Source organism: Pinus tabuliformis, chromosome 6 (assembly GCF_031772625.1).
Source record: "Pinus tabuliformis cultivar Carrire ecotype Pingquan chromosome 6, CPIR1, whole genome shotgun sequence".
In the NCBI taxonomy this organism is placed as follows: domain Eukaryota; kingdom Viridiplantae; phylum Streptophyta; class Pinopsida; order Pinales; family Pinaceae; genus Pinus; species Pinus tabuliformis.
The window spans coordinates 884717402-884744807 of NC_142292.1; the positions used below are offsets into that span (position 1 = coordinate 884717402).

General features: G+C 37.9%; 1 protein-coding gene across 1 annotated transcript in view; it reads left to right on the forward strand.

Annotated features, from left to right (window-relative positions):
• Nucleotides 1-18335: 18335 nt before the first annotated feature.
• The window catches only part of LOC149261729 (EIN3-binding F-box protein 1-like), a 28172-nt gene continuing 19101 nt past the window's right edge, over nucleotides 18336-27406 (forward strand). Inside the window, exons 1-2 of the mRNA XM_089370769.1 lie at nucleotides 18336-18394; nucleotides 21995-22062. Coding sequence (XP_089226895.1) covers nucleotides 18336-18394; nucleotides 21995-22062 — 127 coding nt within the window. The remainder of the gene's footprint in view (nucleotides 18395-21994; nucleotides 22063-27406) is intronic.

Genomic DNA, 27406 nt, shown 5'->3' on the forward strand with positions numbered 1-27406 from the left:
TGGAACTCTATACAAGCTGCAAGGTAGCATTGTTATTGATGGGTGCAATAGTTTTGTGGTTCCTGAAAGTGGAGCAGAAAATCTAGTGGTCTTTGAAGAAAATACCATGTTGTGGCATCAAAGGCGACATATTGGAGAGAAGGGCCTTTAAATACTTCATGGTAAAGGTATGAGTAATAGCTCTTTGGATTTTGATTTCTGTGAAAATTGTGTATAGGGGAAGCATAATCGGGTGAGTTTCCCCTCTGATGGTAAGAGGGCGAAACAGATATTAGAGCTTGTGCATAGTGATGTGTTTGGACCTGTGAAGGTTCCATCACTGGGTAAGTTTGTGTACTATGTATCATTTATAGATGACTTCTCAAGGAATACATGGATATATTTCCTTAAGAAGAAATCTGAAGTCTTTGACATGTTTAAAGAATTTAAGGCTCTGGTGGAAAACCAGACAGAGAAGAAGATAAAGGTGTTGAGGTCATATAACGATGGAGAGTTTTGCAGCAAGGAATTTGAAGAATTCTGTAACAAGAGTGGTATAGCATGGAAGAAGACTACTCCATATACACCTCAGCAAATTGGAGTTGCAGAAAAAATGAACAAGATGTTGATGGAAAGGGCAAGAAGCATGCTCAGTGGTGCCGGGTTAGGATAGGAATTATAGGTAGAGGCGGTGGAGACATCATGTTACCTGGTCAATAGATCACCTTCATTAGCGTTAGAGGATAAGACTCCACAAGAGGTATGGAATGGTAAGAAACCCTCTCTTTCACATCTAAGGGTATTTTGATGTGAAGCATTTGTACATGTTCCAAAGGAGAAAAGAACAAAGTTGGATAGTAAATCTAAAAAGTGCATCTTTATTGGGTATAAGGATGGTTTAAAGGGTTATAAGCTTTGGAATCCAGTAATAAGGAAGGTTGTGTAAAAACAAGATGTTCTGTTCAGAGAGGTGAAAGATGTTATTAAACATGAAGTCCAACCAAAGGAACCTAACAAGATAGAGTTTGAGCTAAAGGAGGAAGAATCAGACTCTATAGTAGAGGAGGAATCAAAAGATGAAGAGCCACAAACTCCATGTGTGAGAAGATCAGTTCGAGAAAGAAGGAAACCGGAATGATATAGTCCATCTACTTTCTATTCAAATTTTTCTTTATTTGTTATTGATGATGATCCCAGAACTGTGAAGGAAGCAGTAGATTCAAAGGATGGAAAACTCTGGAAAGAGGCCATGGTTGATGAAATGACATCTTTGCACAAAAATGAGGCTTGGGATCTCGAGGAGTTGTCGGCTAGAAGGAAACCCATTGGCAGCAAATGGGTGTTCAAAAAGAAGACAAATGCAGAAGGAAAGGTGGAGAAATACAAAGTTTAGTTGGTAGCAAAAGGTTATTCCCAGGTGTCGGGAATTGATTTTGGTGATATTTTTTCTCCTGTTGCCAATGTAGCTTCTATTAGATTACTTTTATCTATTGCTGTTGCTTTTGATTTTGAGGTAGAACAAATGGATGTGAAGACAACATTTCTTCACGGGGATCTGGAAGAGGAGATCTACATGAAGCAACCTGAAGGTTTTGCGGTGAAGGGTAAGAAAGAAATGGTATGCAAGTTAAAGAAGTCTTTGTATGGGTTAAAACAGTCACCAAGGATGTGGTATCAGAAATTTGATACATTTATACGGGGACTTGGCTTCACCAGAAGCAAAGCAAATCACTATGCGTATTTTAAATTAATTGGTGACCGTGTTATTTATCTGGTCTTGTATGTGGATGATATGTTGCTGGTTGGAAATGATAAAGAAATTATCCAAGATTTGAAGACCCAATTGTCCTCCAAATTCGACATGACTTATCTTGGTGTTGCAAACTATATTTTGGGCATGGAAATTAAAAGAGACCGGGCAAAGAGGAAGCTCTCGTTAAACCAGAGGAAGTATGTCGAGACAATACTGTAGAGGTTTAATATGCAAGATAGTAAACTGATGAAGGTTCCTATTCTTGTAGGTGTGAGTTTATCTGTTGAACAGTGTCCCAAGACACAAGAAGAGGAAGAGGACATGTCTCGTGTTCCATATGCAAGTGCAGTAGGTAGCCTGATGCATGCAATGGTTTGTATTAGACCAGACATTACACATGCAGTGGGAGTATTGAGCAGGTTTATGTCAAAACCAGGGAAGGAGCACTGGACAACAGTGAAGCAAGTTTTCAGGTATTTGCGTGGCACTAGTGATTATGGTTTGTGCTACCAAGGAAGACCAATATTGGACAGAGTGTTGGATATTCGTGTCTTTGTTGATGTAGACTGGGTTGGAGATATAGATCAGAGAAGATCTACAAGTGGGTATGTGTTTAACCTATTTGGAGGTGCAGTCAGTTGGATAAGTAAGAAACAATCTATAGTGGCACTATCAACTACAAAGGCAGAATACATGGCAGCCACTCATGCAACCAAGGAAGCAGTTTGGTTGCAGAGATTGTGTTCAAGTATGGGGTTAGTACAGGGAGCTATAAAGGTAGACTGTGATAGCCAAAGTGTAATTTTCTTGGCAAAGAACCCTACATATCATTCAAATACAAAGCACATTGATGTTCAATATCACTTTGTGAGGGATATGATAGAAGACAAAAAGGTGTCGTTGGTAAAGGTGGACACTTTGAAGAATACTACAGATGCATTGACAAAATCTGTGAGCTCTGAGAAGTTCTCTTGGTGTAGAGAAACAATGGGCGTTGCAGGGTTGGATAAATGACTAAGCTCTCTTGTGGCCCCCTGTGGAAAGAAAACAACAAGTGGGAGAATGTTGGGTTGTGTTATATTCTTTCCACGACTAGCCCACGTAGTTAACCGGGGGGTTAGAGGGGGGATGGAGGCCCCCCCCGCCCCCCTTTCATTGTGCCGATTACGTAACGAGGGGGTCACAGGGGGTTTGAGGGGTGCAGGTAACCCCACTTTATGGACCCTATATTAGGTTCGGCGGACCTACCTATGGTTTTGTGCATGATTTTTGCACATGGTGGTTTTCGGTCCATGGTTTTGGACGTGATGGTTTTCGGTCCATGGTATTGGATGCTTCAGCATGTATAAATATGTATTGTAACATTGAAAGGAATATAATGAAAAATCAAGCTGGTAGTCTTGGTTTTGGGATCCAGGTGAAAATCTCTGTGTATATGTGTTTTATGTGTTATGCTCTCGCTATTGTTTATTTTCTATGTTTTAGAATTCGTATGCAGGTAATTTCTATACGGGGTTAAAACCTACAATACCAACTCATTCGATTGTAGGCATTTAAAAGGTCTAACTTTACCAACATACCTGGTTTTTTATTTGATTTCAAGGAGTGGATAACCTCCTACGTTACTACTATCCCATTGAGGATTCGCTGACCCTCCATGAATCCTATTTTCTTTGGACTTATAATTTGGCTCGCGGGGGCTTCAGTCGTCGCACTATCACCAAGGATATAATATTGTAAACCACATTGCATAATGCTATGGGTCTAAACTTGCTTGGATCAGAAGCAATGTTTGATTTAGGGATCAATGTAATAAAATTGGCATTAAGCCCCGACCATACCTGCTTCAATCGTCAGGATTCTTCCATGAGAGTGACAACATCTTCTTTGAAGAAATTCCAACCTGATTTAAAGTATTCAATAGTAAATTCCTTAAGTCCTGGTGATTTGTTGTTGGGCATATCCTTGACTATTGATTCACTTCCTCCAACGAGATTTCTCTCATTAGGGATTCATTATGCTCTGTAGAGATTAGTCACAAGATATTGGTAGTTACTCGATATATTGCTTCAAAGCGGTTATTGTCTTATTCTGCTAGTAGATCAGAGTAATAACTAATAATCTCTTCCTTGGTCTCTTTATGACTCACTATTCTGGAGCGTGACTTGGATGTCAGGGAAAAGATCTGATTGTTGGCGTCCAATCATTGAACGATGAAAGAATGATGAGTTTCTATCCCCTTCTTTAAACCACTTAATTCGTGACTTTTGATGCCATAACATTTATTCTTGCTTTCATCTCTCTTTTATCTCATGGATGGCCTTTCCTTCGTCCATGGCTAGATCTTCTAATCTTCCCTCAAAAATGACTTGGCTTTGTATTGCTACCATTATGTCTTCCCATTTCCTTTTTTCTATGAAGATGTCCCCAAATTTGTTTTTGTTCCAAGTTTTAATTCTTAGTTTTAGCTCTTTGATCTTTCTCTGGCATTTTTGTATTATGTTGTTCCCAGGGACTGAGATCTCCTGCTACCATTTGTTTAATTTGTCAACAAATATTGGGTTGTACAACCAAAATCCTTCAAATTGAAAAGGATTATTTCTAGGAGTCGTCTGCATATCTATCTCCAATCAAATGGGCCAATGATATGAACCAATGCTAGGTAAGATTATGGCTTCTATGAAATAATCTCGCATGAGGATCTCTTCAAATATGAGGAAGTGATCTAATTAGCTAGTGACATGTTGGCACCCCCGCCACCCCCACCCCCCCTTACAGTTATTCCAAGTATGAATACAATTTTTTGTCTCCAGGTCTGCTAATCCCAAGTCTTGGATGGTATCATTAAATTTGGTTGATATTAAGTCTAGTCTTTGTACCTCCCCTCGCTTCTCTTCCAAAGAATTGATCATATAAATCACCGCCTGTGATCCAGAACTGATCTAGGAGGTGGTCCTTTAGCCTTCTCATATCATACAAGAATTGATATTTTTGATTGGGGGTAGAGGGTCTATAGGCAACCATTATAAATGTCCATTCCTCCACCCCAATACTCCTGATTATCCTCTTCAAGATGAAAGGAGTGGCTTTTTAGTCCTGAAATACCACCAACAATGGATCCCAGATCACCGCTAAGCCTCCTGCATTTCCTTTAGCATCCAGAGCAATCACCTTACTTCCTTTCCAACATTTTCTTGCTATATATTCCATTTTACCCCCTGACACTTTAGCCTCTTGTAGCAGTATTATCTCTGGTTTTTCCCTATTGATCTTATTTCATAAATAACAGAGCTTTCCTTGGCTATTCAAGCCCCGAATATTCCATGATACATTTTCATTGGGTAAGTTATGGGGTGCGGGGGAAGTACTCTGTGAGTTGACTCATTTCACCAGAGTTTAGCAAGAATTCTCTAGCTTCCCTCAATGCCTCTTTTGTCAATTTTCTATCATTCTTTCCTTTCTTAGATATCGATGGATCTGATGGAGAAGGACCTTAGAACCCCCCTCTCTTCTTATGAATGATTATTTCAGGTCTCCTTCCGATTTGGATATCCGTGCGCACCATTGACTAAATAGGTTGCAGAAGTGGGCCAACTGATTGGAGGGGATGTCCTTCACCTCTGCTTTTACCCAAACCCGAAAGAATTCTGACATTGTTTTATCTTCCACATTTAACCTATTGTTTCTCTCCTCCACCTGTAGAAGTTTTCAAGTGTGGATGAGGATCACTTTAATTCTTTTGTCCTCCTCTAGATCCTCCAGAGCCTTTCATTTTTGGTGCAATTTATCCACTGTTGAGTTCTTCGTCTGATCTACCTCCATGATTTGGGGGGCCATTTTCTCTAAATCCCCTTCTATGACCATCTATTGCTCCAGCTACCCTAAGACATTCAATGGATTACTGTCTTGTGTCTTTTGTTGGTGAGTTTGAGTCATGGACTGCTTGGGTTGCATTTTGGCATTTGCAGTCATTTTGTTCCCCTATTTCCCCTATTGATTGTGGTTGTTTTTACCCCTTCTTAGACCTACTGTTGGAATCCTTCTTCATCCACCACTTGTTTGTTCTTTTGTTCCTCGACCATGGTGAGCGAGTAATCCTAGAAGAGATGTTTGTATTCACGGAACCTTTGACATTTGAAAGGCACATGCTTCTAGTCCAACGATTGTGTCCATATTGTATCGTGATATTCCATATTGATGGACTTTGGTAGGGGTTTGGAAATGTTCATGTGAACACAAATTTGTGCATATGTCGCATGCCATCGTCTTTTTGTGATCTCTAAGATCTTCAAAAATTGCCCAATGGCATTGCCAATTCCTTCCAGGATATTTGGTTCTCAAAAGTCTTATGGCAATGAAAATAAGCAAACCCAAATAGAAGTTGCCAGAAGTTGCTCTTTCTCAAGGTTATAACAGTCTTCCCAGAAACGGATGAATAAGCCCGCATTGTTCATTAAGTATGGCCCATTGTCAAAAACCCAATTTTGATCCATCAAATCCTCGAGTATCACTATGAAGAACCCCTTTACCCGCAATCGCAATTCCATCGGACCCTTTGGGTTCCGCTTTGCTTGGATCCATTATACAATCTCTTGCTCCTTCGATCAAATACCCATAAATTTGCAGATGAGAACATGATCCTCCATATACTGCCGAGTTTTTTTGAACCTATTATTGGGGATCACAAATTTTGGGTTCTTAGTAGCTTTTGGAAAGCATCGACCACAGGTATCTGCTTGCCACTAAGCTCCCATCGTTGACATCTCCTCCATCTCATTTCCTCCTTGCGACATATTGGAGTTTCCTCTCGATTGTCTTGTCATGCCATGTACAATGTTGTAGTAGGAAGAGGAGGCCCTCCCTCCCCTCAAGGGGTCACTCATTCACTAATTAGACAAGCACCTTGATCTCTCCGTCCACTGCAAACTGATTAGATATAGCATCATGTTGGTTCGTAGCCTATGCTACATTGCAAACAAACCATAGCCTACTAAAACCCTAGTAGAGCTCTTGAGATTTTATTATAATTTTATTATTTTAATATAAAATTTATATTTAAATTAATTTTTTTAATAAAAAAATTTAAAATTAATATTATTAAAATTTAATGTTTTTTTAATACCAAAGAAATTGACAATTTAACTAGAGTAGACTTTTATTTCTGACATAAAATTGGAGCACCACTATAAATTTTAAGTATAATTGCCTTACTTTAGCATACAAGTCACTTAATTTGGGGGACACACGTTACCAAGTAAAAACCCCAAGAAAAAATTTAAATGTAATATTATTACATTGGAATAACTAAAATTAATTAGAAAAAATGAGATAATAAAATAAATCATTAAAATTAGTAAATATAATATTTACAAATAATTAAATATGTTAATAAATTTGGTAAAATAAATAAATTAATTAAATGAGTAAAATAATTTGAAAAAAAATCAAAATAAAAATATAATCAAAATTTTTATAATTTAATATATATATTTAAAAAAAATAAAAAAATAATAATAAACCTATTAAATAAGAAACCACCTTTTAATAAAATTCAATACATACCTATAATCTTAAAAGAAAATCAATATTTTAATAAGATTTAATAATATGAATTGCAACTCTAGAAGTCCATGGAATCCACATCTCCCATAACACACAAGGTCTTATCGAGAATTAAATTGAAAACTTATCCACTTCCTCAAAAATAAAATTCTAAATATAAACCATCTATGTTTTTTTAAATCGATGGAATCCGTATATCCTGTAAAACATCATGTCTTCCCCACAACTAAATTTGCATGTTTGAAATATGTATCCACTTCCTCTTTACATCGCCGTCTAAATAAGTATGGAAAATCTAAATGGGTACCAACCATTACTTTATTCAATTCGATGTCAAGTGACAATTTCATAATAAAAACGCACCATTGCCATCTTAAAGATAATCTGCGCATTTCCTTTTCCGTGCATCAGCAATTTACTTTAATAATTAAAGTTTGAAGATTAATCCACGTTGCTTGCCGTGTCACCTTCAATCCACCGGATGCCATAAACCAATTTCCTTCCGGTAAACCCAAAACCAGCGGACCTGTTTCCATTCGCCGCACATAGAAGAAAAAGGCGCCATCTGCCCATGGAGCCGCCGATAAATTCCAAGGGAAACTCGTCAGAGCGTCCATCAATTCAAGAACAGCATTTCATTAGCAAGATAGCAGGATTTTGCGAGTGTTGTGAGCGAGGATATTAAATATTCATTCTTTCTGTTTTCACTTGGGGAAAAAATGTCGATCGTGGCACTAATTTGGTGTGAAGAGATGCAGAAGCTGCGTGACCGCGCCTCACAAAAGGGGGAGCAGCATCAGCAGGGGCATTCGAGTACTGAGCAACCGTCGGCGTTGAGATCGCAGTCTACAACTCATCAGTTAGAGTTTGTGGGAGGAGTGGAAAACAATACTATCAAGAATTGTGTTGCTGCTAAAGTAGAAAGATGGTTGTCTGTTTCGTCGCCTTCTTCTTCGGCCATCTATAAAATGACAGATTACTTCTGCCCTTGATCTATTTCTTGTATACATGACAGCCCCGGCTCTCTCTTTGTCAAATAATGCTCTTAGTCTTTGTCACATATTTAAATAATAAAGTTAGATGTAAGCTTAGTTGAGACATAGACTAGTCAATATATTTGAGTGATAATTGAGTCAATTTTTATTGGTCTAGCAGGCATAGTTGAGTCATGTTGAATCATATCATTGTATAAGGAGAGTGTTAGAAATTGTAATTATTCTGACACGTGGAGTTAGGTCAACGTGGAGAGTCAATTAACTAGTTAAGTGAGTATTGAGTAAAGTCAAATTAAGTAATAAACAATTTTTAATGTGTAGTTGCACGTCAAAATATTTTAGGCCAACCACTAATCGAAAAAATTTAAATACCTTCACAAAATTCATTGTAAAAATCATATTTTGCGTATAAAATTTCTATTTTGTTTCTTGTACCTTTCCAACCGTGATGACATCTATGGAATAGTACATATATATATATTTATATCTTAATAGGATAAGATAGGGATGCGACAAGCCTGGTATCGAATATCATGCTTTTGAATTTTTGGTTCAGGAGATTTACTTTTTGATAAATCACTGTCTAATATCAGATTTCTACTCAGAAAAACTGTCATTTTCCTTTTCATTTATATGGTTTTCTCATTATTAGAAAATTGGGATATTTTTCTCATGGGTGGACAATGACGACATGCACTAAACTTGAATTCCCTTAACCCAAAATAAAATCAAAATTCCAAAATACAACACTCTTGTGACAAAGTTGATGAAAAGACAACCACTTTTACCTGATTGTCTAATCCTTAATTTCAAACTTGTTTTACTGCATAAATAAACATATTTCTCTAACAGAAAATGCGGTATATTGGCAACACCACAAATAGAGAATACCACAATTTGAGATGTGATTTAGGGCTACGCTAATCGCCGCCCTGAGAGGCAACGGGCAGAAATCTTTAACAAAACTCTCGAGGCCTGCAAACACAGACTTCATTTGATTGAACAACTTCATCCTTCCTTTCTTGGTTAGGGAGTGGAAAAGCAATCCTTCCTTTCTTGGTTAGGGAGAGGAAAAGCAATCCATGAATTGATCCGCGCCCTGAGACGCACCGGATAGGAATCTCTCTGCATTTCTGCGAAGGTTTTCCATCTTACGCTTCCGCCGGATGCGTATGAGGAGAGAGGCCATATCCAGGGGTTCCTTGAGGAACAGGCAGTCGCTCACCTCCATCGTTCCACTATTAATTTTCTCCTCTTTTCCTATTTTTCCTTCTTCAGATGTTTTAAGCTTCGCCAGCAGAGGAGCAGGAGTTGCCATATTATTACGTTGCTGCTTCAAAACCTGGAACACAATTCAGACTTTAGAGAGTGTGCGATTCGATCACGGTACCTTCCCTTGCAGTTAATTATTCTTAAATAACAGAGGTAGTCATAAGAGCGCATCTCCGAGCATTGCAACTTGCAAGTGCAAAACAAGTTGCTGTCCGTGCTGGCAGATGGTTTTGCATTTCATGTCCAAATCCATCCTTATCTCGTACGCGTGATTTGTGGCCTTCGTGGAAAGCATCACCTTATTACTTGGAAAGCATCACCTTATTACTAGTTTATTTAGTTTATTATTGTTTTTATTTTTAAATCTTACGCATGATCGCTGCGATTAACAGTTTAAAGCGACCAGCGTGTAGGACTCATTGGACGGCGTGGTATATCTATCATCCAAACGTCCCAGAAACCCGAGTCACGTCCCAGAAACCCGAGTCATCGCTGCAGAGAGCCACTGGGGATAATGAATGATGTATCAAGATTCAAGATAACATTTTGTTAAGTTCAATGAACTGTCTGTGCAGATTCCATTTGCAGTTGTCTATAACGCGATTTTTTGAAAGTTTTTTCGGCGGGTTTTTCCAGTCGAAATCCGGCAGGAATTTATTGGAATCGCAAGTTTGATAGCTAGTTTGTGCACAATGAAAGTGTCTAAGGGGTTTTTCAGGGTGTTGAATCCAAATATACAGTTAAAAAACCATTTTAACTGCAACAAATCAAGATTTAACCTCAATTTCTTCCGCAGGATTCCGTCACCGGAATCTCCAAAAAATCGCATTATAGACAACTCCATTTCATTTTATATTTTCAAAATAGAATGTCAGTGGTGGGTGATTAGATATTGTTAGCAAGGAAAATTTTAAGGATGGAAAATTTTCTTGAAGTTTAAAACATTGGCGAATCTCACTAATCCCTAATATGCAAATTATAAATGTTTATTGATATATTTGTAAAATTATTCAAATTTATAATTATTTTATATATAGTCTCTATATAATGTTGGCGATTTTTAAGGTAAAATAATTTTATATTCTAAAATTTGGGCGAATCGTCTTTTATGAAATTGGAAATTGGCGAATCTTTTTTGTGGAAAAATCATGGAAAATTAGCCCACTGGGCGAACATTAGCCCCTAAAATTTTCCATGATTGTTAGTTCGAAAAACAGTTATCTTCTACAGATAAAGTGGATTTCAATTTTCAGTATCCTCTGGTTATGATATCAATTGCTGAGGGGTCCAGCAGAATTTTGAGTCTTCCTTTACAATCAGCGCAATACGCAATCGTATCGAAGTAAGATGTGTATCAAAAATTAGTTTGTTCTTATCTTAGTGTTTGTTTAATGTCGTCAGATCTCCTCTTTATAACATTTAGACGGATTAATTTCTGCACAGATATCATTACGTTCTTTTAGAGCTACAAAAGTGAAATTTACTCCTATGTTTTTCAATTCTGGTAAAATTAGCAATGGTTTTAAAAGGTGCAAAGAGATATCAATCGGTTTTTGAAATTGGAAAAGTTGTAACAGCAATGCTTTTGTAGGAATTGATGCTATATGTTTTTACATTTTGAATTTTGAGATTATAGTGTATCATGTTAATGACAAAGTTGATGTTGATTAATTGCAAATCAAACTATGGTTTCCATATACATATAAAAACTTAAGAGATTAAATACAAGTTTAACAACATAAAATGAGATATACATCATTTGTAATTACAAACATTCAAAACTTAGTCATTAACTTGATGATAATAACTTGTATGTAAAGAGATTTAGTTAAAAGTAACAACATTAACAAGTATTCAGTAGTAAGTATGTGTGTTGTCAATGGAAGATGAGACATATATAGGGTTGATCATCATTAACACAAAAGTAGCAACAATTGTATACATGCTATGCAATGGCTTTGTTTGAAATTATACATAATGGCTTAGTAGTTCAATGGAATAAGACTTATATACATAGAGATGTATTAGATGGTGAATAACTAAACATGTGTAAAATAAAAGTATGTGTTGTCATATAAATCTAATTGACAATGAGTAACTAATCATATATACATGATGAGGCATGACATCAACAACACCAATTGATGTTTATTGTGGTTCCAAGATGTGAAAGTCGTTCTTGCCATTCAACCCATATTTTCCATTGTGCATCTCTTTCATGGATGTGGATTGTTTTTCTTTAGTATTTTCTTTATCTTCCATAGCAAGATAATAGTTGGACGCAAACAATAAAGAGGCAGTGATTGTGGGGGCAAGAACCTCATTTGTATATCTTGCAAGGTAAGTTCTTGTTGTTGAATTTCTTGGCAATATTCATAGAGCATGTTTAAGTAGTTTGTATCCATATTTGTTGGTCATGAAAAAAGAGAAATATTAATTGTTAGTGGAAGTGTATTGTGAAAGCATTATATATATAAATAAAAATTAAAGTCAAAGTAAACATGAACATTTTTTTCTAAATAAGAGTAAAACAACATGAGGTTAAATGTAATAGCAAGCAATCGTATGTGAAATTTGGATAAGTAGCGAGTGATGTTTAGGATTTGGAAGAAACAATGTATGGTTGACTAGAGTGTATTCTTCTACACAAATTTTGATGCAAACAATGATTCCTCTTGTTGTCTACATTTTAGATATGGATTCTCTTCCATGCGTGAGATGCATGAGAATGGAAATGTTGGATTGATTCGAAGGTCTGACAATGACCTTACTCTTGAAATGGCGGTGAACGTTAAACTTGACATTCTTTGGGGCCAATGTTTACTATTGCTTTGTTTAATGTCATTCCTTGTGACTTGTGTATTGTTAAATCCCATGCCATTCGAAGTGGTATCTGTCAGCCTGCACCCCTTATGATAGGGGAAATGGGTACATATGTTGGGTGTGAAATGTCCCATGGTGTTCCTTTGTATTGGTTGAAGTCGACTACCATGAAGGATGGCAATTTTGGGGGCTTCGAGTCAGGTGCATAAAAGATTGAAATGACTTTGCCAAGTGTGCCATTAACAAGGCTTGCATGTACCCACAAGTTGTTGGTGAGTATAATTTTTTGTTCATTGCATAAGAGTACCTTTGTGTCTAGATGTTCATCTTCTGTTGTAGCAGAAGTTTGTTGCCTTTGTTGTTCTGCAGAGCAAACCGTCACTGGCATGTTCAATTTTTTTAGCATTGTTTTATTATGCAAAGCAACTAAGCTGTTTGTTGCATATAGGTGCATGGAGTCTTGAAATGTTTGTTACTCTTCATGTGTAAGAGAGGAATTTGTCCTTGACATTAGGAGTTTCCAAACTTCAAGTGTAGGTGTTCCATTTCTGAGGTTTGTGAGGATTTGGTGGAAAGCAACTTGAGAAGGGTTAGGACCTTGTTGGCAAAAAATAGTTGAAAGTGTTACGAATGTGTTGAAGTTGCACCAAAGTGCAGTGCCACATTATGTGCCAGCATATAAAGGAATGTCTTTCATAGGTGGTAGCTGGCCTAAATCTCCAATAACGATAATGGAGTGATTTCTAAATAGTGCATTTCAATGAAGGGGGAGTACCTCTCTTAAGCAGTCATCAGTGTGAGAAAGCATTTTTAGACCGATGAAGCTCATCTCATCAATGACGATGTACTCTAAATGGCAGAGCTGCTCTCACAAGTGTAAAAGCGACTATCATTCAAGAGGATGCATTGATTAGGTAGGGATGCGAAGGGCATAGTGGATTGTAAGGGCATTTATGTTGAAAGCTGCAATGTCAGTGGGTGCAAGTAACAACAAAGGGTTTGTGCTTGTTGGGGAGTCTTCCATAAATGCATGTTGCAAGAATTTAATTAAATGATATTTTCCTCTCCCAGCTATCCCTTGTATGATTATTCTAAGTGGGGGTTTTGGTGAAGGGTTTTTGAAGTGAGAAAGAATAATGGTAAAATCTGTTTGTTGGGTGGGAGAGAAGGTGTGATCTTGGGGGAGGGTTGAAAAATGATGATGTTGGTTTTGAGTATTTGGGCAGTTGAATTCGATGAAATTTATGGCAGTTTCTTGCAAGTGGAGAGGGATAGAAGTATGCGACCAATTGTGGTTAGCATCAAAGTCGTGATGGCCAATCATTTCAAGGTCATCAATTTCAATGTTGTAGCCTAGGTGGAGGTGAGAGAGGATTTTCCATTCATTCATTTGCATGGGGTCAGGAGGGGTAGCCATAGGAGTAGATTGATCTTTGGTTTGTGGAGTTTGTGGAGTGTGCGGAAAGGGAAGTACAATAGTAGTTCACTCCAACAAAAAGTGGCATAGCAAGGATCATTAAGGGAAGGGATGGCAGTGTATCGTGGCAAGACATGTACAATCATTGGAGGTGTTTCCATTGGTTTTGTTTTCGGCAAGCAGAAAATGACCAAGAGCGAGAAACTTATGTAGTATACTTAGGGCAGATAATATGGGGTACAAAGGGAGGTACCCAAGGGAATAATGTAATAATGGAATGGGCCATAGTAATAAATAAGGTGGTTAACCCATATCATCTAAGGGATCACAAGTAGTTAGCAATAACGTAATAAGCCCATGGTATTAGATAGATGGTATTGAGGGAACCATGGTAATGACCCATGGTATTGTATGTATGAGGCCTATATAGAGGCTAGAGACTCCCCATTGAGAGATGTCAAGGAATATTGTATGGACAAGCATATGGCTTGTGGAGTGTTCTCCTTCCTTAAGGAGTGAATGTATGGTGTTGCCCTACCTTAAGGGTTTGATCAATAAGAAAGAATTTCTACCTATTTCGATCTTATTATTTTTGGGTATATTTCTATTATCTTATACTTTTAGATCAGATCTATAACAAGTGGTATCAGAGCACTTTCTTGGGCGAAGCGATTTTTTTTAGGAACCTTTTGGGGCGGCGAGTTTGCAGATCAGATCTGTACGTTCTGGTGTAAAATCTGTAGAATATAATTGTAGATCTAAGTTTTTGGCCAAAAAATACCCAATTTAAAAAAGAAAATTGGCCGAATTAGAGTCCGGATGAGGGAGATATCGCTAATTTAAAAATCAGCTGTGTTGTAGACATTTTTCGGGGCGGTGAGTTTGCAGATCAGATCTGTATGTTCTAGTGCAAAAATATGCAGAATCTAATTGCAGATCTAGGTTGTTGGTGAAAAAATACCCAATTTGAAAAAAAATCGGTTGAATCAGAGTCTGGATGAGGGAGATATCGCTGATTTAAAAATCAGCTGTCTTGCAAATATTTTTTGGGGCGACAAGTTTTCATATCAGATCTGTACGTTCTGTGGCAACATTTGTAGAATTTAATTGCAGATTTGGGTTCTTTGCAAAAAATACCCAATTAAAAAAAAAATCAGTCGAATTAGAGTCTAGATGAGGGAGATCTCGCTGATTTAAAATCAGCTCCTTTTTAAGAAATTTTTGTGACGGCGGGACAGCTGAAGCGCAAATCTAAAATTCCAATGCCTAGATCGGAATTTGATGAAGATGTACAAATTTGATGGCTCTGATCTGGCAATATGGGTAGCACAAATGGAACAATATTTCACTCTGAATCACATCGTAGATGATGAAACTAAACTACGTGTGGGAGACCTTTACTTGGACCAAGAAAGATGGCAATGGTGGCAGGGGCATTCTAAATGCTATCCAAGGACAATTACTTGGCAGATGTTCGCAAAATCCATTTGTGACCGCTTTGACCATGAATCTAATTTTTTGGGTCATCTTACTAAGCTCAGACAGACAGGCACAAAACCTAGCAAAGATTTTATTTTTACAAGAAAGAAGGAAACCAAGAAACCTAAAGGGTTATTTTCTGCTGGTATATCCTTATTACAGGTTCATGGATTGATTCAGAAGGAGAATATCATTGTGTCTATAAATCCTAGTTGCAAGCATAATTTTATCAATGTTAATTTGGCAAAAAAATTGCAAGTTCCAGCAAAACACATTGAAAACACACAAGTTGATAATGAGGATGTTCAAGTTTATAAAGATTTGAAGCTTTTTATGGATAAGTATGTGTTGCATTGTGATTTTTATACTTCAAATATGGATAACATGGATGTTGTTTTGGGATATCCTTGGATGGAATCTGTGGGTACTGTCAATATTAATGTGCAGAAGAAATTCATGAAACTCTTGTATAAAAAGAAGAAAATTACATTGGAGGATATTTCTTTTAAGACCCAAGCAGAGACTATGGAGGCAGAATCACAAAGCTCTAATGACACTAACACATCAGATGATGAGCCTTTAATGGTCGACAACCAAACACAAACATCGAACCAAGTACCAAAAAAACAGGGAGAATCCAAGGAGGCTGAAGCAGAAAATGTTACAGGTATTGATACATCAGATGAGGACTCAGTGATTGAAGTAATATTGGAAGATAAGAAACAACAGCAGGCACCACAACATGTACTAGATACCAATCAACCTCCATTAGGTGGTGAATTAAAGAAAGATACATCGTTGGTTAACACTTCAGCATATCACCACCCACATCACCCCACAAGAAAACAACCAACAAGATGGCAACGAATTAGCCACAAGGACAACAACCCCCGCATGACAGATAGAGAGAGGCACCAATCCACCTACTACACATCAACACAAAAGAGCTGCCAGGATCAACTTCCATCTCAAGAGAGCGAGGCACCAGCTAGATCAAGGGTTCACCTTTCTCTTGGATGGCTAGATGTTCGTGCATGGTACTAGTGGACTACTCTTTTGAGTAGATCTTATTATTTGTGTTCTTCTTATGTTTCGGGGATGAAACATGTTTAAGGGGGGTGGAATGTAGTATACCTAGGGGGGATAGTATGGGGTATAGAGGGAGGTACCCAAGGGAATAATGTAATAATGGGATGGGCCATAGTAATAAATAAGGTGGTTAACCCGTATCATGTAAGGGACCAGAAGTAGTTAGCAATAATGTAATAAGCCCATGGTATTAGATAGATGGTATTGAGGGAACCATGGTAATGACCCATGGTATTGTATGTATGAGGCCTATATAGAAGCTAGAGACTCCCCATTGAGATATGTCAAATAATATTGTATGGACAAGCATATGGCTTGTGGAGTATTCTCCTTCCTTAAGGAGTGAATATATGGTGTTGCCCTACCTTAAGGGTTTGATTAATAAAGAACCATTTCTATCTATTTCGATCTTATTATTTCTGGGTATATTTCTATTATCTTATACTTTTAGATCAGATCTATAACAACTTCAAGGAGGGGAAACGATTCCAATGATGCGGGTCTATTCATGTATGCAAGAATGAAGGTCGGTGGTGAAAGGGGATTTTCAGAATCACGAGAAACACATCCAAAAATAGTTCTATTAACATTCAAAGAAATAAATGTGCGATTGCAGAGTGAGAGGGGTAGTTTTTGTAACATATGGCATATTTCTTGTGCACCAATATCTCTATCTATAATGGTTTTTGTAAGGAGTTTCCAGATGACAGTAATAGTAGGTGCTTCTAGAGCCACATTGTGTGAGAGACGTGATAACATTTGGTGGTAGCTCTCTAATCTTGTTTCTACTTTTGCTGTATACTTTGAAATATAGATTAACATAGCATGGTGGGATAAAACTAGTTGAAAATCAATATTTCCTCTCTAAATAGAAAGTAGATCGACATTGTGGATATTCAATCTATCATATTTGCAAGTAGGGACATAGGTTTTTCAACCTTTATCATTAATGAACAATGAAGATGTGGAGTTTAACTCCCACGATACTCCATATCGACAACTAAGAACATTGTCTTTTTTGTGAAGACAAGAAGATTCATGACACTTTGTGTGATGTTGAACGCAGTTGACAAGCTCTTCATAGTCTTCAGACTGGGTTGAATCGAAGATTGATGTTATGTCAAGAAGACATGGGTTATGAATTCCGGATTGGTGAAGCGCAAGATTGTGATGTTGGGGCGGTCACGGATTCCAGGCAGTTACATAGTGATCAAGATATTTTTTAGCATCGACAACTTATGTTTCATTGTTCCAATCGAGAGGGTCCATATTTGGTTAATTTTGCAACCAAAGGAAGCCATGTATGTGTGTAAATCCTCTATGTTTCCATTTTTATCTAAATATAATATGAAAGTCAAAGTTGGTTCAGACATATTTGTAATGTATAAATTAATGCAGAGATAAATGGTTATTAAAAAATACCTGTTCCAATAATCAATTGTGTGGAGGCCTTTTTGTAGGACTTCTTTGAGGAAAATTGTAAATCTACAATGCATATATTTGGATGTTAGATGTGGGTTTTTAATTATGTCTTGAATTCTCCATTGGAAGTGGTTGTTCGAATTGGTTGTGCAATTCATTCCATTTCGTATCAGCTGCACTGAGAGTGAAGAAGAATGTCAAGATTCCTATTTGTGTGATCATGTCAGTTAGTTCACACTGTTGCTTGTTCCAGAAAGATAGTGTTCCTCATAGGCCTGAGTCAAAGCGCATGACTTGCTTGGGAAATTTTGAATCTAGGAAGTCATGAAGACATTGTCGTATATCTGAAATAGTTGTTGGCAAGTTGCTCTCAATGTATTTATTCACAAAAACAATAGTAGTTTCTTGGCTATGGTGGCGCATTAGAATGTTATAGAGGTAGTAGCAGAATCTTGGATGTTGTCCAAATCGGTTATCATGGTAGTGCAACAAGTGCAAATCATATTCATGCATCTTAACTTTTGTAATTCTTGGTTGCGTGATAATGGAAATGCTTGTAGGAAATAGTGTGGGGAATGCCATAGAAAAGAGGCCCTCGATGCTGTATTCATTCATAGCCGATAGAGATATTGCAGGCCATTTCAACCGAGCTTGTTGAATTTGGATGGGTTAAGTGCAAATAAGCACAAATGTGCTCAAGTTCAATAGATGAATTTGAAAGTATTGGAACAAAAAAAGAAGGTTGGATATCTAATGGATTTAGCATGACATCAGGATCATAAGTAGAATCAACAATGGTTTGATGGGGTTCAAAAGAGGAGGTGGTTACATTATGAAGAAGAGAAGAAATATCTGTGGGTTGATCTAGCAGAGCATAAATTACAGATGGGCTGAGTTGGACATGCTTATAGTAGGGATCATTAGTTAGTTTGCATTCAAGTGCCACAAGTATAAGTGACTTGCAAGCGAAGAATTTATAAGCCTTTTCAGAAGGATTGTTCCTTTTCACAGTGAGGATGTCTAATTCAGAAACCATTCTAGGTAATTATTTGGCAATAGTAGTGATTGTTTTGGGAAGTTTTAGTGTCTACGGATAAACGCTTAAACCGCTAGACTAGTAGCTAAGTCTAGAACAACAATGCAAAGCATTCTCTACTTTTTCTATGACCAATAGATTAAATAAGACAGTAAATAAGCCTACCTGAAGCTGTCGCTTACTCCTTATCTCCCTTGACCAATTCTATCGCTCCTCTCCGTACTTAATCCACTTGAAAAGTACCTGCACACAGACAGAAGACAAAAACCGATCAAAGCATATGATAATGATCTATTGATTAAACATAGCATGGAATCAAGTACATAATACACATATGAAAGCATCAATGGACAATACAAGCATATGGAAAAAGCTTTGAACACTTTATTAGTAAAAGGAAGAGTTACAATCCAATTTGCTTGATTCAGCATCACTCCTCTAGTTCAATCCCATCCTCTCCTCATAACAAGCAAGACATTTTGACATCATTACAATACTTGAAATCAACTCAAGTCTCATACTAACAGCATCTCCCTATAATTCAATGATTTCCAGCCCCTGATCACTTAGATGAGTGGTCTTTTATAGGTGAATGAAGGAAGTTATACCATAAATGGTGACAATGAATGCCCTCCCAAACTTAGAATTTAGTTCCATGGAGGAAGGGATAAAGACATTGATGTTCCTTAACTCCCTACCTCATCCAAATTCAAGCCCAAAGGAGTAGATAAACTTGGGAAACTTCTAGATGCATCTAATGGATAAGAATATTCCAAAACCCCAATGAAATTTCTCTCTAATTCACCCAACACAGGCCAAAGAGGGCTCAAGTGCACTGCATAGCACCCTAGCAGTGTACTAGACTGCATTGCAGTGCACCCTGATGAAGGTTTGCCTATGCTGATCTTCTTAAAGGCAGTTTTTGGATGATTTCAGTCATGGAATCTCTTGGGAAGGAGGCATTCTGATGGTTGACTTCATTTAGGGCATGTAACAACTTAATTAGGGTTTGATTGGCCCTAATAGTACTGATATGTAAGTCGGGGTTAATGTGCCCAAATGGATCTGTAACAGTTGCCCCCTAAAGCATGAAGTTGTAAATATGTATGTCAAGTGAAATGATTTATCATGTGGAGAGGAGGTTTTGAAGCGGAAGGTGACCTACATCAATTACAATACATATATCATGATAATTTAATTTTTTCTCATGAACTCATTGAGGGAAGGCATACCCATGCTCAGATTATAAACTTTCATTACATGTACAAATATAGTCATCTACAGATATAGACCCATGAATGGATGACCATGAATGTAAGGCCATTGTACATTTGATTTAGTACTCTTGAAAATATTGCAGCTCAGATGGATAAAACTAGATCCGAGGTCTTCATCTCATTCAATCTTTCGCTCAAGTACAAGTCTAACCATGTGAATAGATGATCTGAAGTCAAACATGGGAAGACATCATCTGATTACCAACCAATGATGTAAGTCGTTAATAGACACGAGAGGAATCACCGATAATGATAATGACCCTCAAGGTACTACAATACATTTCGCATGGTGTGAATAAATGATTTGATGTCGAACACCATACAAAGTCTTTCGGTCGAAGGCCAGTGATGTCAACCTATCGCCAAAAGCGAGAAACCTGCCATTGATGTATGCAAGCCTCAAGGCACTGAAGGGGTGTTTCTAACTCAACTTCTTGGATAATGTGCTTATGTCGACAAGAAGCGACTCGTTGCAGGAGGGCCTTGATGTATCCCAAATCAACGAAACGAAATGAGGTAAATGATTTTGGAGATGAAAAATCCATTAACGACACAAGGTTCAAGAATGGCGTCATGAAAATGAAGGTTTACGGTATTGCAAAGGATGAAGTTTGACTCAATGACTTCTCTTGAACATGTCGGCGACACTAAGATGAATTGTTATCATTGAACCAAAACAAAGTAATGGATGGTATGATAGACCAACGGTGTGATAACCATCAAGCTGAATGACCCAACCCACATAGTCACGGTGATGAGGTGAAAGTGTCACGTTCAACAACGACTTGCTACCATAAAGTGTTTTCCCTTTCTCCAATTTTCCCCAGTCATTGCTGACCAATACCTCTTTATTTTTAATCAAGCTTGAGGAGGATAACATATACTTGTTGTATAATTTCACCCTTCGGGTGAATCCATCACTATTTGATGTTTTAACAAGTCTAGTGAAGGTGAAACTCGGTCTTGTCTAGATGGACAAGTTTGTCGCTATTTGATGTCTTTAACGAGTTTAACGACAAAGATAACTCTGTCATTTTCATGTTTAGAGAGTTTGAAAAGGGACGAAAAGAAAACTCCACAAGTTCTTTTTCGTAAAATAATCTCTCAAGTCCGACAGAGCGTAAAATAATACAAGAGAGATATCGTTTCCAATCCTTTAACGAGCTGGAAAGCACAAGCGCTCGGCAATCTTTTCTTGTTTAGAGAGTCTGAAAAGATCTTAAAGAGGACTCTAAGGGGGTTCCTTTTTCGTTTTTAACAAAGCTCGAAAAAGAGATAAAAGTTTGCTTTGTGGTCAAAGATGTTCAATTTACAATTGAGCACGTCAAATTCTGCATGTCAGTTGTTAAAGCTGCTCAAAACATCATCAACATAGATTAAAAATACATGTTTCATGGATAAAATGAATAAAAACTAATGTTTACTCGATTAATGTGCAAGAAATAAACATAAAAACAAGTTTTACCATTCATTTTTACCATTTCACATTCACCCTTTGATTTTCGTGCTTTGGAGCAGTTTTTTACCTCAAAGTTCACCAGCTGATTGCGGAGGATTCAGTGGACCATTCCTCGTGCCGTCCGGACTAGGTAGGAGCTATCTCTGTTCTCTTTCATTTCATATCATTCATTTTCAGTTTCAGGCAAAATTTTTGGGTTTTTGGGGCCCCTATGGTTTCAATTTTCAAATCTGGGATCAACGCACCCTTTCATCATCGAAAGGTGCGCTGCAGTGCACTTACCTAAAAGGCTACCTATATTGTAGTGCTCTGTCTCTAAGGCTGGGCTGCGCTAAGCACAAAACCTAATTTCATTTAGCTGTTTTTACCCAAAAATTCCTCTGTTTTTTGCAAGAACTGGATCCTAATTTATCTTATGGTTGTATTTTCAGGTATTCATCGGATCAGAATGATGATTACATGGAGATAACGAGAGCACAAAGAACAGGATATGATTTCCGTAAATAACCAGGGCATGGTTGAGGCCTTAAGGAATTGCGGGTCACTCAAATATTTTCGATTACTTGGTATGAGGCAGCAAATGGAGCTTTTGCAGTTCCTTGTTCATTCATGGGATCCTACTGATCAGACATTTCACATTAGAGACAAAGTTGTCTCAATTACCATTGATGACATATACTTTCTTACCAGACTGTCGAGGCGAGATGTCCCCATCTCACTTTCTGGATTTGCCAAAGGGGGTGAATCAGTGAGATATTACATATAGCCAGGTGCACAACCTAGCAGGGACAGAAAGATTAACATCAGGGATGTTAGTGATTTACCATTGAGGATGATCCTCTTTACCATTGCCAAACTTGCTGGCAGCGCAACACTACATTTGGCAAATAGATCATACATGCAATATGCATTAGAGTGTTTAGAGCCAAAAGTGTTCAACTGGTGTGAGGCAGTACTTTCATCCTTGAAAGAACAACTGACCAAAGTGAAAAGTGGAAGGACAAATAATTTTGGCTATGGGTCGATCCTGATTTCTTTCTCCTTAGAGAGAATTCCACTTTTGTAGCCACAACATGTTTCATTGGGTGTATCTGGACCTAGGGATCCGCAGATGCAGAGATGGGTAGATCTTATGGCTAGGCATGCTGGTCAGTCATTGATCTCATTTAACCCTGCATTCTTTGAGTGGCTTTATCGACAGAATATGGCCATTGCAGAGTATCCATATTTAGGGATGGATTTCCGCGGAGATCCAGACTTAATGTTACCAGTTGGAGCACAGTGGGGTGCTATAGGTAAATTATTTGACCAAAGTGTTTTTTGATTTTAAATTTTCTACATTTTTTTGTGTTTTTTGATTATCTCCAAGACTAAACAAAACCATTTTTAATTTATGCAGACATTGGACCTATTCAACCTGTGGGGCACCAATGAGAGGTAGGTGGGCCAACACAGAGACCTGTTGGGAGAGCAGTTCTTCGAGACTTAGATTTAGCTGAGACATTGGCTGAACTACAGGACCACATAGAGGGTTTGACCCTAGGCATTCCGAATATCCGGATCAAGGAGTTGCCTATGTGACTGCAGCGCCACACCATTGGTGTGCCAAGTCATTAGATGAGACTTTTACGCATGATAGCACAGGCTGTGACCTGTTATCATGAGCACCACTAGTCTACTTAGATGTTTTCTGCATACATTTTGAGTTTTTGGGTCAGATGACCAATTTTTGTCTTGGACACAAACTGTTTGTAAAAACTTTTAAAACAACTATCTATTTTACTTTCAAAGTTTTATTATGGTTATGTGATGCAATCCTATTCAACTGATGATGTGAATTGAAAATATTTACTTTACATATGTCACAAATGTCTATTTAACACATAATTCGCTAGAGAATCAGTTAATGTGTTTAGATTTCTGGAAATATGTTGATATTGAATAAAATCAAAATACCTTTCCAAAATACGAACTCTAAGGAACATGCGATGAATTACTGGGTTTCGGATGGTATAAATGCCAGTAAGTTGTAGTACAATGAGTTGTGAGTCTAGCCTAATGATGATTCGACGTATGCCAAGTGAAATGGCATCAGAGAGAAGTTCAATCAACGCACTATACTCAGCGATATTGTTTGTCAATCGACTAATACAAATTCTTATAAAACTCACTAACTCGCCACTTGGAGCGAAAATGGCCCATGCTGCAAATGATAGATTCTACGTACTACGACTAGCCCCATTGGTGTAACCAACAAATGGTTCCGAAAATTTTGACATCTAGAACAAATGCAAAGTGGATTACTTAACCAAATAAGAACTCTAAAAGAAACACACACACACACATGCAATCAAAGCATATATACAGTGAGTTTTACTACACTTAACTAAGCATAGTAACGTTTAAGGTACAACCCGTTGTGGGGCTATGACAATGGAATCCCATCATAGTCCACTAACTCGTAGGAACCTTTCATTAAAACACGCTTAACAGTATAAGGGCCCATCCATAGCGATTCAAATTTTCCTGCTCCAAGTTTATCAGACTCCTGATCATAAATCAAGACCAGGTCACCTTCTGAGAAGACACGAGGCTTGACATTTTTATCATATTACGCCTTAATATGTTTCTTATGCGCTTCGTTAGCCAATGCGGCATCACGACGGGTTTCATCCAGATGGATTAACTCTAAGAAACGTGCTTCTTCTTCAGAAGTGTCGGGTAGCAGGTCAATCGCGAGTTTGAGAGACGAGATTTCACATTGAATTGGTAAGACTGCTTCCAAACCATACACCAACTGAAAGGGTGTGAATCTGGTCGCATTTCTCACTGAGGTTCGATATGCCCATAGAGCCGAGTACAGGATTAAATGCCAATTTCTTTTATGAACTCCAATCATTCTTTGCAACATGCGCTTAAGGACTTTATTGATGGCCTCAACTTGTCCATTAGCTTGTGGGTAGTATGGAGTAGAACTATCATGTGACAGTCCTAACTTGGTGGTCAACTCAACCATCATGTGATTGCGAAAATGCGATCCATGATCTATAACTATGGCTTGTGGAACACCAAATCTGGCAACCACATGGTTGAAGAAAAATAAAGCAGCCGTTTCGGCACTGTTGGTCAATGTTGGCATCGCCTCGGCCCATTTGGTAAAATAGTCAACAACAACTATAATATACCCATGACCTTGGCTGAGGTGGGGTTACATGTCATAAAGTCAATGCCCCATTTGGTGAATGGGCCAACAGCAATGACTGGATGCAGTGGTGTAGGTGGTAATATGGTTTTTCGGTCAAATATCTAGCAAGCATGACAACTTCTGACAGTAATAATGCAATATTTGAATATGGTTGGCCAAAAGTAGCTGGCACAAAGAATTCTCTGCGTGGTGGCATATCCAGATAAGTGTCCACCACAAGCACCTAAATGACATTCATTCAAAGCTTTCTCAGTTTCCTCATGAGTGAGGCACCTACATAAAATCGTATCGACACCACAATGATAAAGCGTATCACTAATGATCAGATAATATTTGGCTTGGTATCGGGTACGTCATTGTTCAGAGTGAGAGGTATTAGGCTGAAAAGCTTGGGTCTGGAGATAGACCAGTATATCTCCATACCATGGATCACTTGACGAGATAAGAAACAGAGACTCATCCAAGATTGATGCTTCTAATGTTGAATCATTGGAGGATGAGGGAAGGTCGCAAAGTAACTCGACAAAACAAGAGATTTCTTTGATTTAGATTTGATGAATTCCAAATCAAACTCCTGCAAAATAACTATCCATTTGGAATATTTCCCCCCCAGCAATTGATGTGACAAAATGCATGTCATAGGGTTGCAATCCGATATAATAGTAGTTTTATGGAGGAGGATGTAATGACGAAATCTTTGCATAGCTTGAACAACTGCCAAAGCTAACTTTTCGACATAGGAATACTTACTTTCTATATCGTTGAGATTATGACTCAAGTAATAAATAGGATGTTCAATTCCACTTTCTTCTTGGACTAAAACCATGCCAATGGTTGTATCTGCAGCGGCGAGATACAGGTAATAGTCTTTTTGATAGTTTGGGGCATACATTAATGATGCTCTAATCAGGGAATCTTTAAGAGCATCAAAGGAAGCTTGTGCAACCTGATCCCAATGGAAGGGTACCCCTTTCTTCAATAGACGCATAAAATCTTTAGCCAACTCAGCATAGTTTGGAATGAACCTCCTCAGAAAGTTTGCCTTCCCTTGAAGTCTCTGTAACTGTAACAAGTTTAAAGGTGGAGGCAAGTCAAGGATTGCCTGAACCTTAATTGGATCAAGTCGAATTCCATCCTTTGAGACCACGAATCCAAGCAATCGACCAGAGCCAACACAAAACACACACTTGTGTGGATTGAGTCTTATCTTGTAGTGTCGGCACCGTAAAAATATTGCTCTCAAATGTTGCGGGTGATTAGTCCGCTTTCGTGAATGAGCAGGCAAATCGTCAAGATAAGGTTGAACAATGTGCTTGATGTCATGGAAGGAATAATTCATTGTCCTCTGAAATGTAGCCCCTGCATTCTTCAAACCAAAAGGTAACTTGCGATAGGCGAATGTGGCCCACAGACAAATAAAAGTTGTTGATTGGTCCTGTGGGTGGATATTGATTTGATTGTAGCCAGAAAATCCATCCATGAATGTGAAAATCTCACATCCGGCACATTCATCAATAATCTGGTCGATAAAAGGTGTAGGATAATTGTCTTTTGGACATGCTTGATTTACATCCCTATAATCGACGCACACTTGAATTGTCCGTTGTTTTTTCATAACTGGAACAATATTAGATACCCAATCGATAAGAGGTACAGGGAAAATGAAGCTAGCACGCAAAAGTTTTTCAACCTCTGCTTTAATGGCAATGACTTTCTTTGGATGAACAGGTCGAAGCCACTGTCGTACTGGTTTGACATCAGGGTACATTTTAATCTCATGTTAAATAATGCTTGAGTCAATTCCTGGCATCTCCTCGTAAGATCATGCAAAAATATCTCTAAATTCACGAAATAGAGCATGATAATTAAACCTGGTGGAAGAACTTCACCGTCAGGTCCGTAAAATATTTCTGGTCTTGATGAAGTTGAAGTTTCAATAGTCACTGATGTCTAAGGGATAACTGGTTGATCGTCTTCCGGTAAAGTAACAATTTCTGAATGTTCAAATTCGAAGTCCAGATGTTCGGGTAAATGAACAACAGTTTTAGAGAGAGGTTCCTGAACAACTTCAGGTTCAGATGTAACTTCTGTTTGAACTGGGATAGATTCTGGTTGAACTGATTCAAGTTCAGAAGTACTTTCTTATTGAGAAATTTCAAGTTGAGGATCAACTTGTTCTTGAACAACTTTGGTTACTGTTTCAGTAGGATCAGTACTAATGTCCTCAGGTAATTGTAAAACTTCCTCTTCAGGAACGGATGTACCAGAAATAGTTGGAGTAATTGGAGTCTTTGTACTTACCGAAATAGATGATTCAGGTAACTCAGATGAAGAACTAGGAGTTCTTGATGTACTAGACTCAGTTAAGCGAGACCGCTTTGCCTGAATTGGTGTCGCTTCGGGAGGCAAAGGTGGTTTGCTTGTTGTTCTCCGCGAACGATGGGGTATGGGTTGATGTTCCTCCACGATTGCTGATTAATTTTATTATCAAAAAAGAAATAAACAGAAAGGGGTACACTAGGTAAAAGGTTTACCAAGAAACTATGAACTGCAGAATACCTCCTGGCGAACCAAGAAGTACGGGTAAGAAATCTCCCCGAATGTTGTGTTCGGTGTATCACAGTTTACAAGGTGGCCG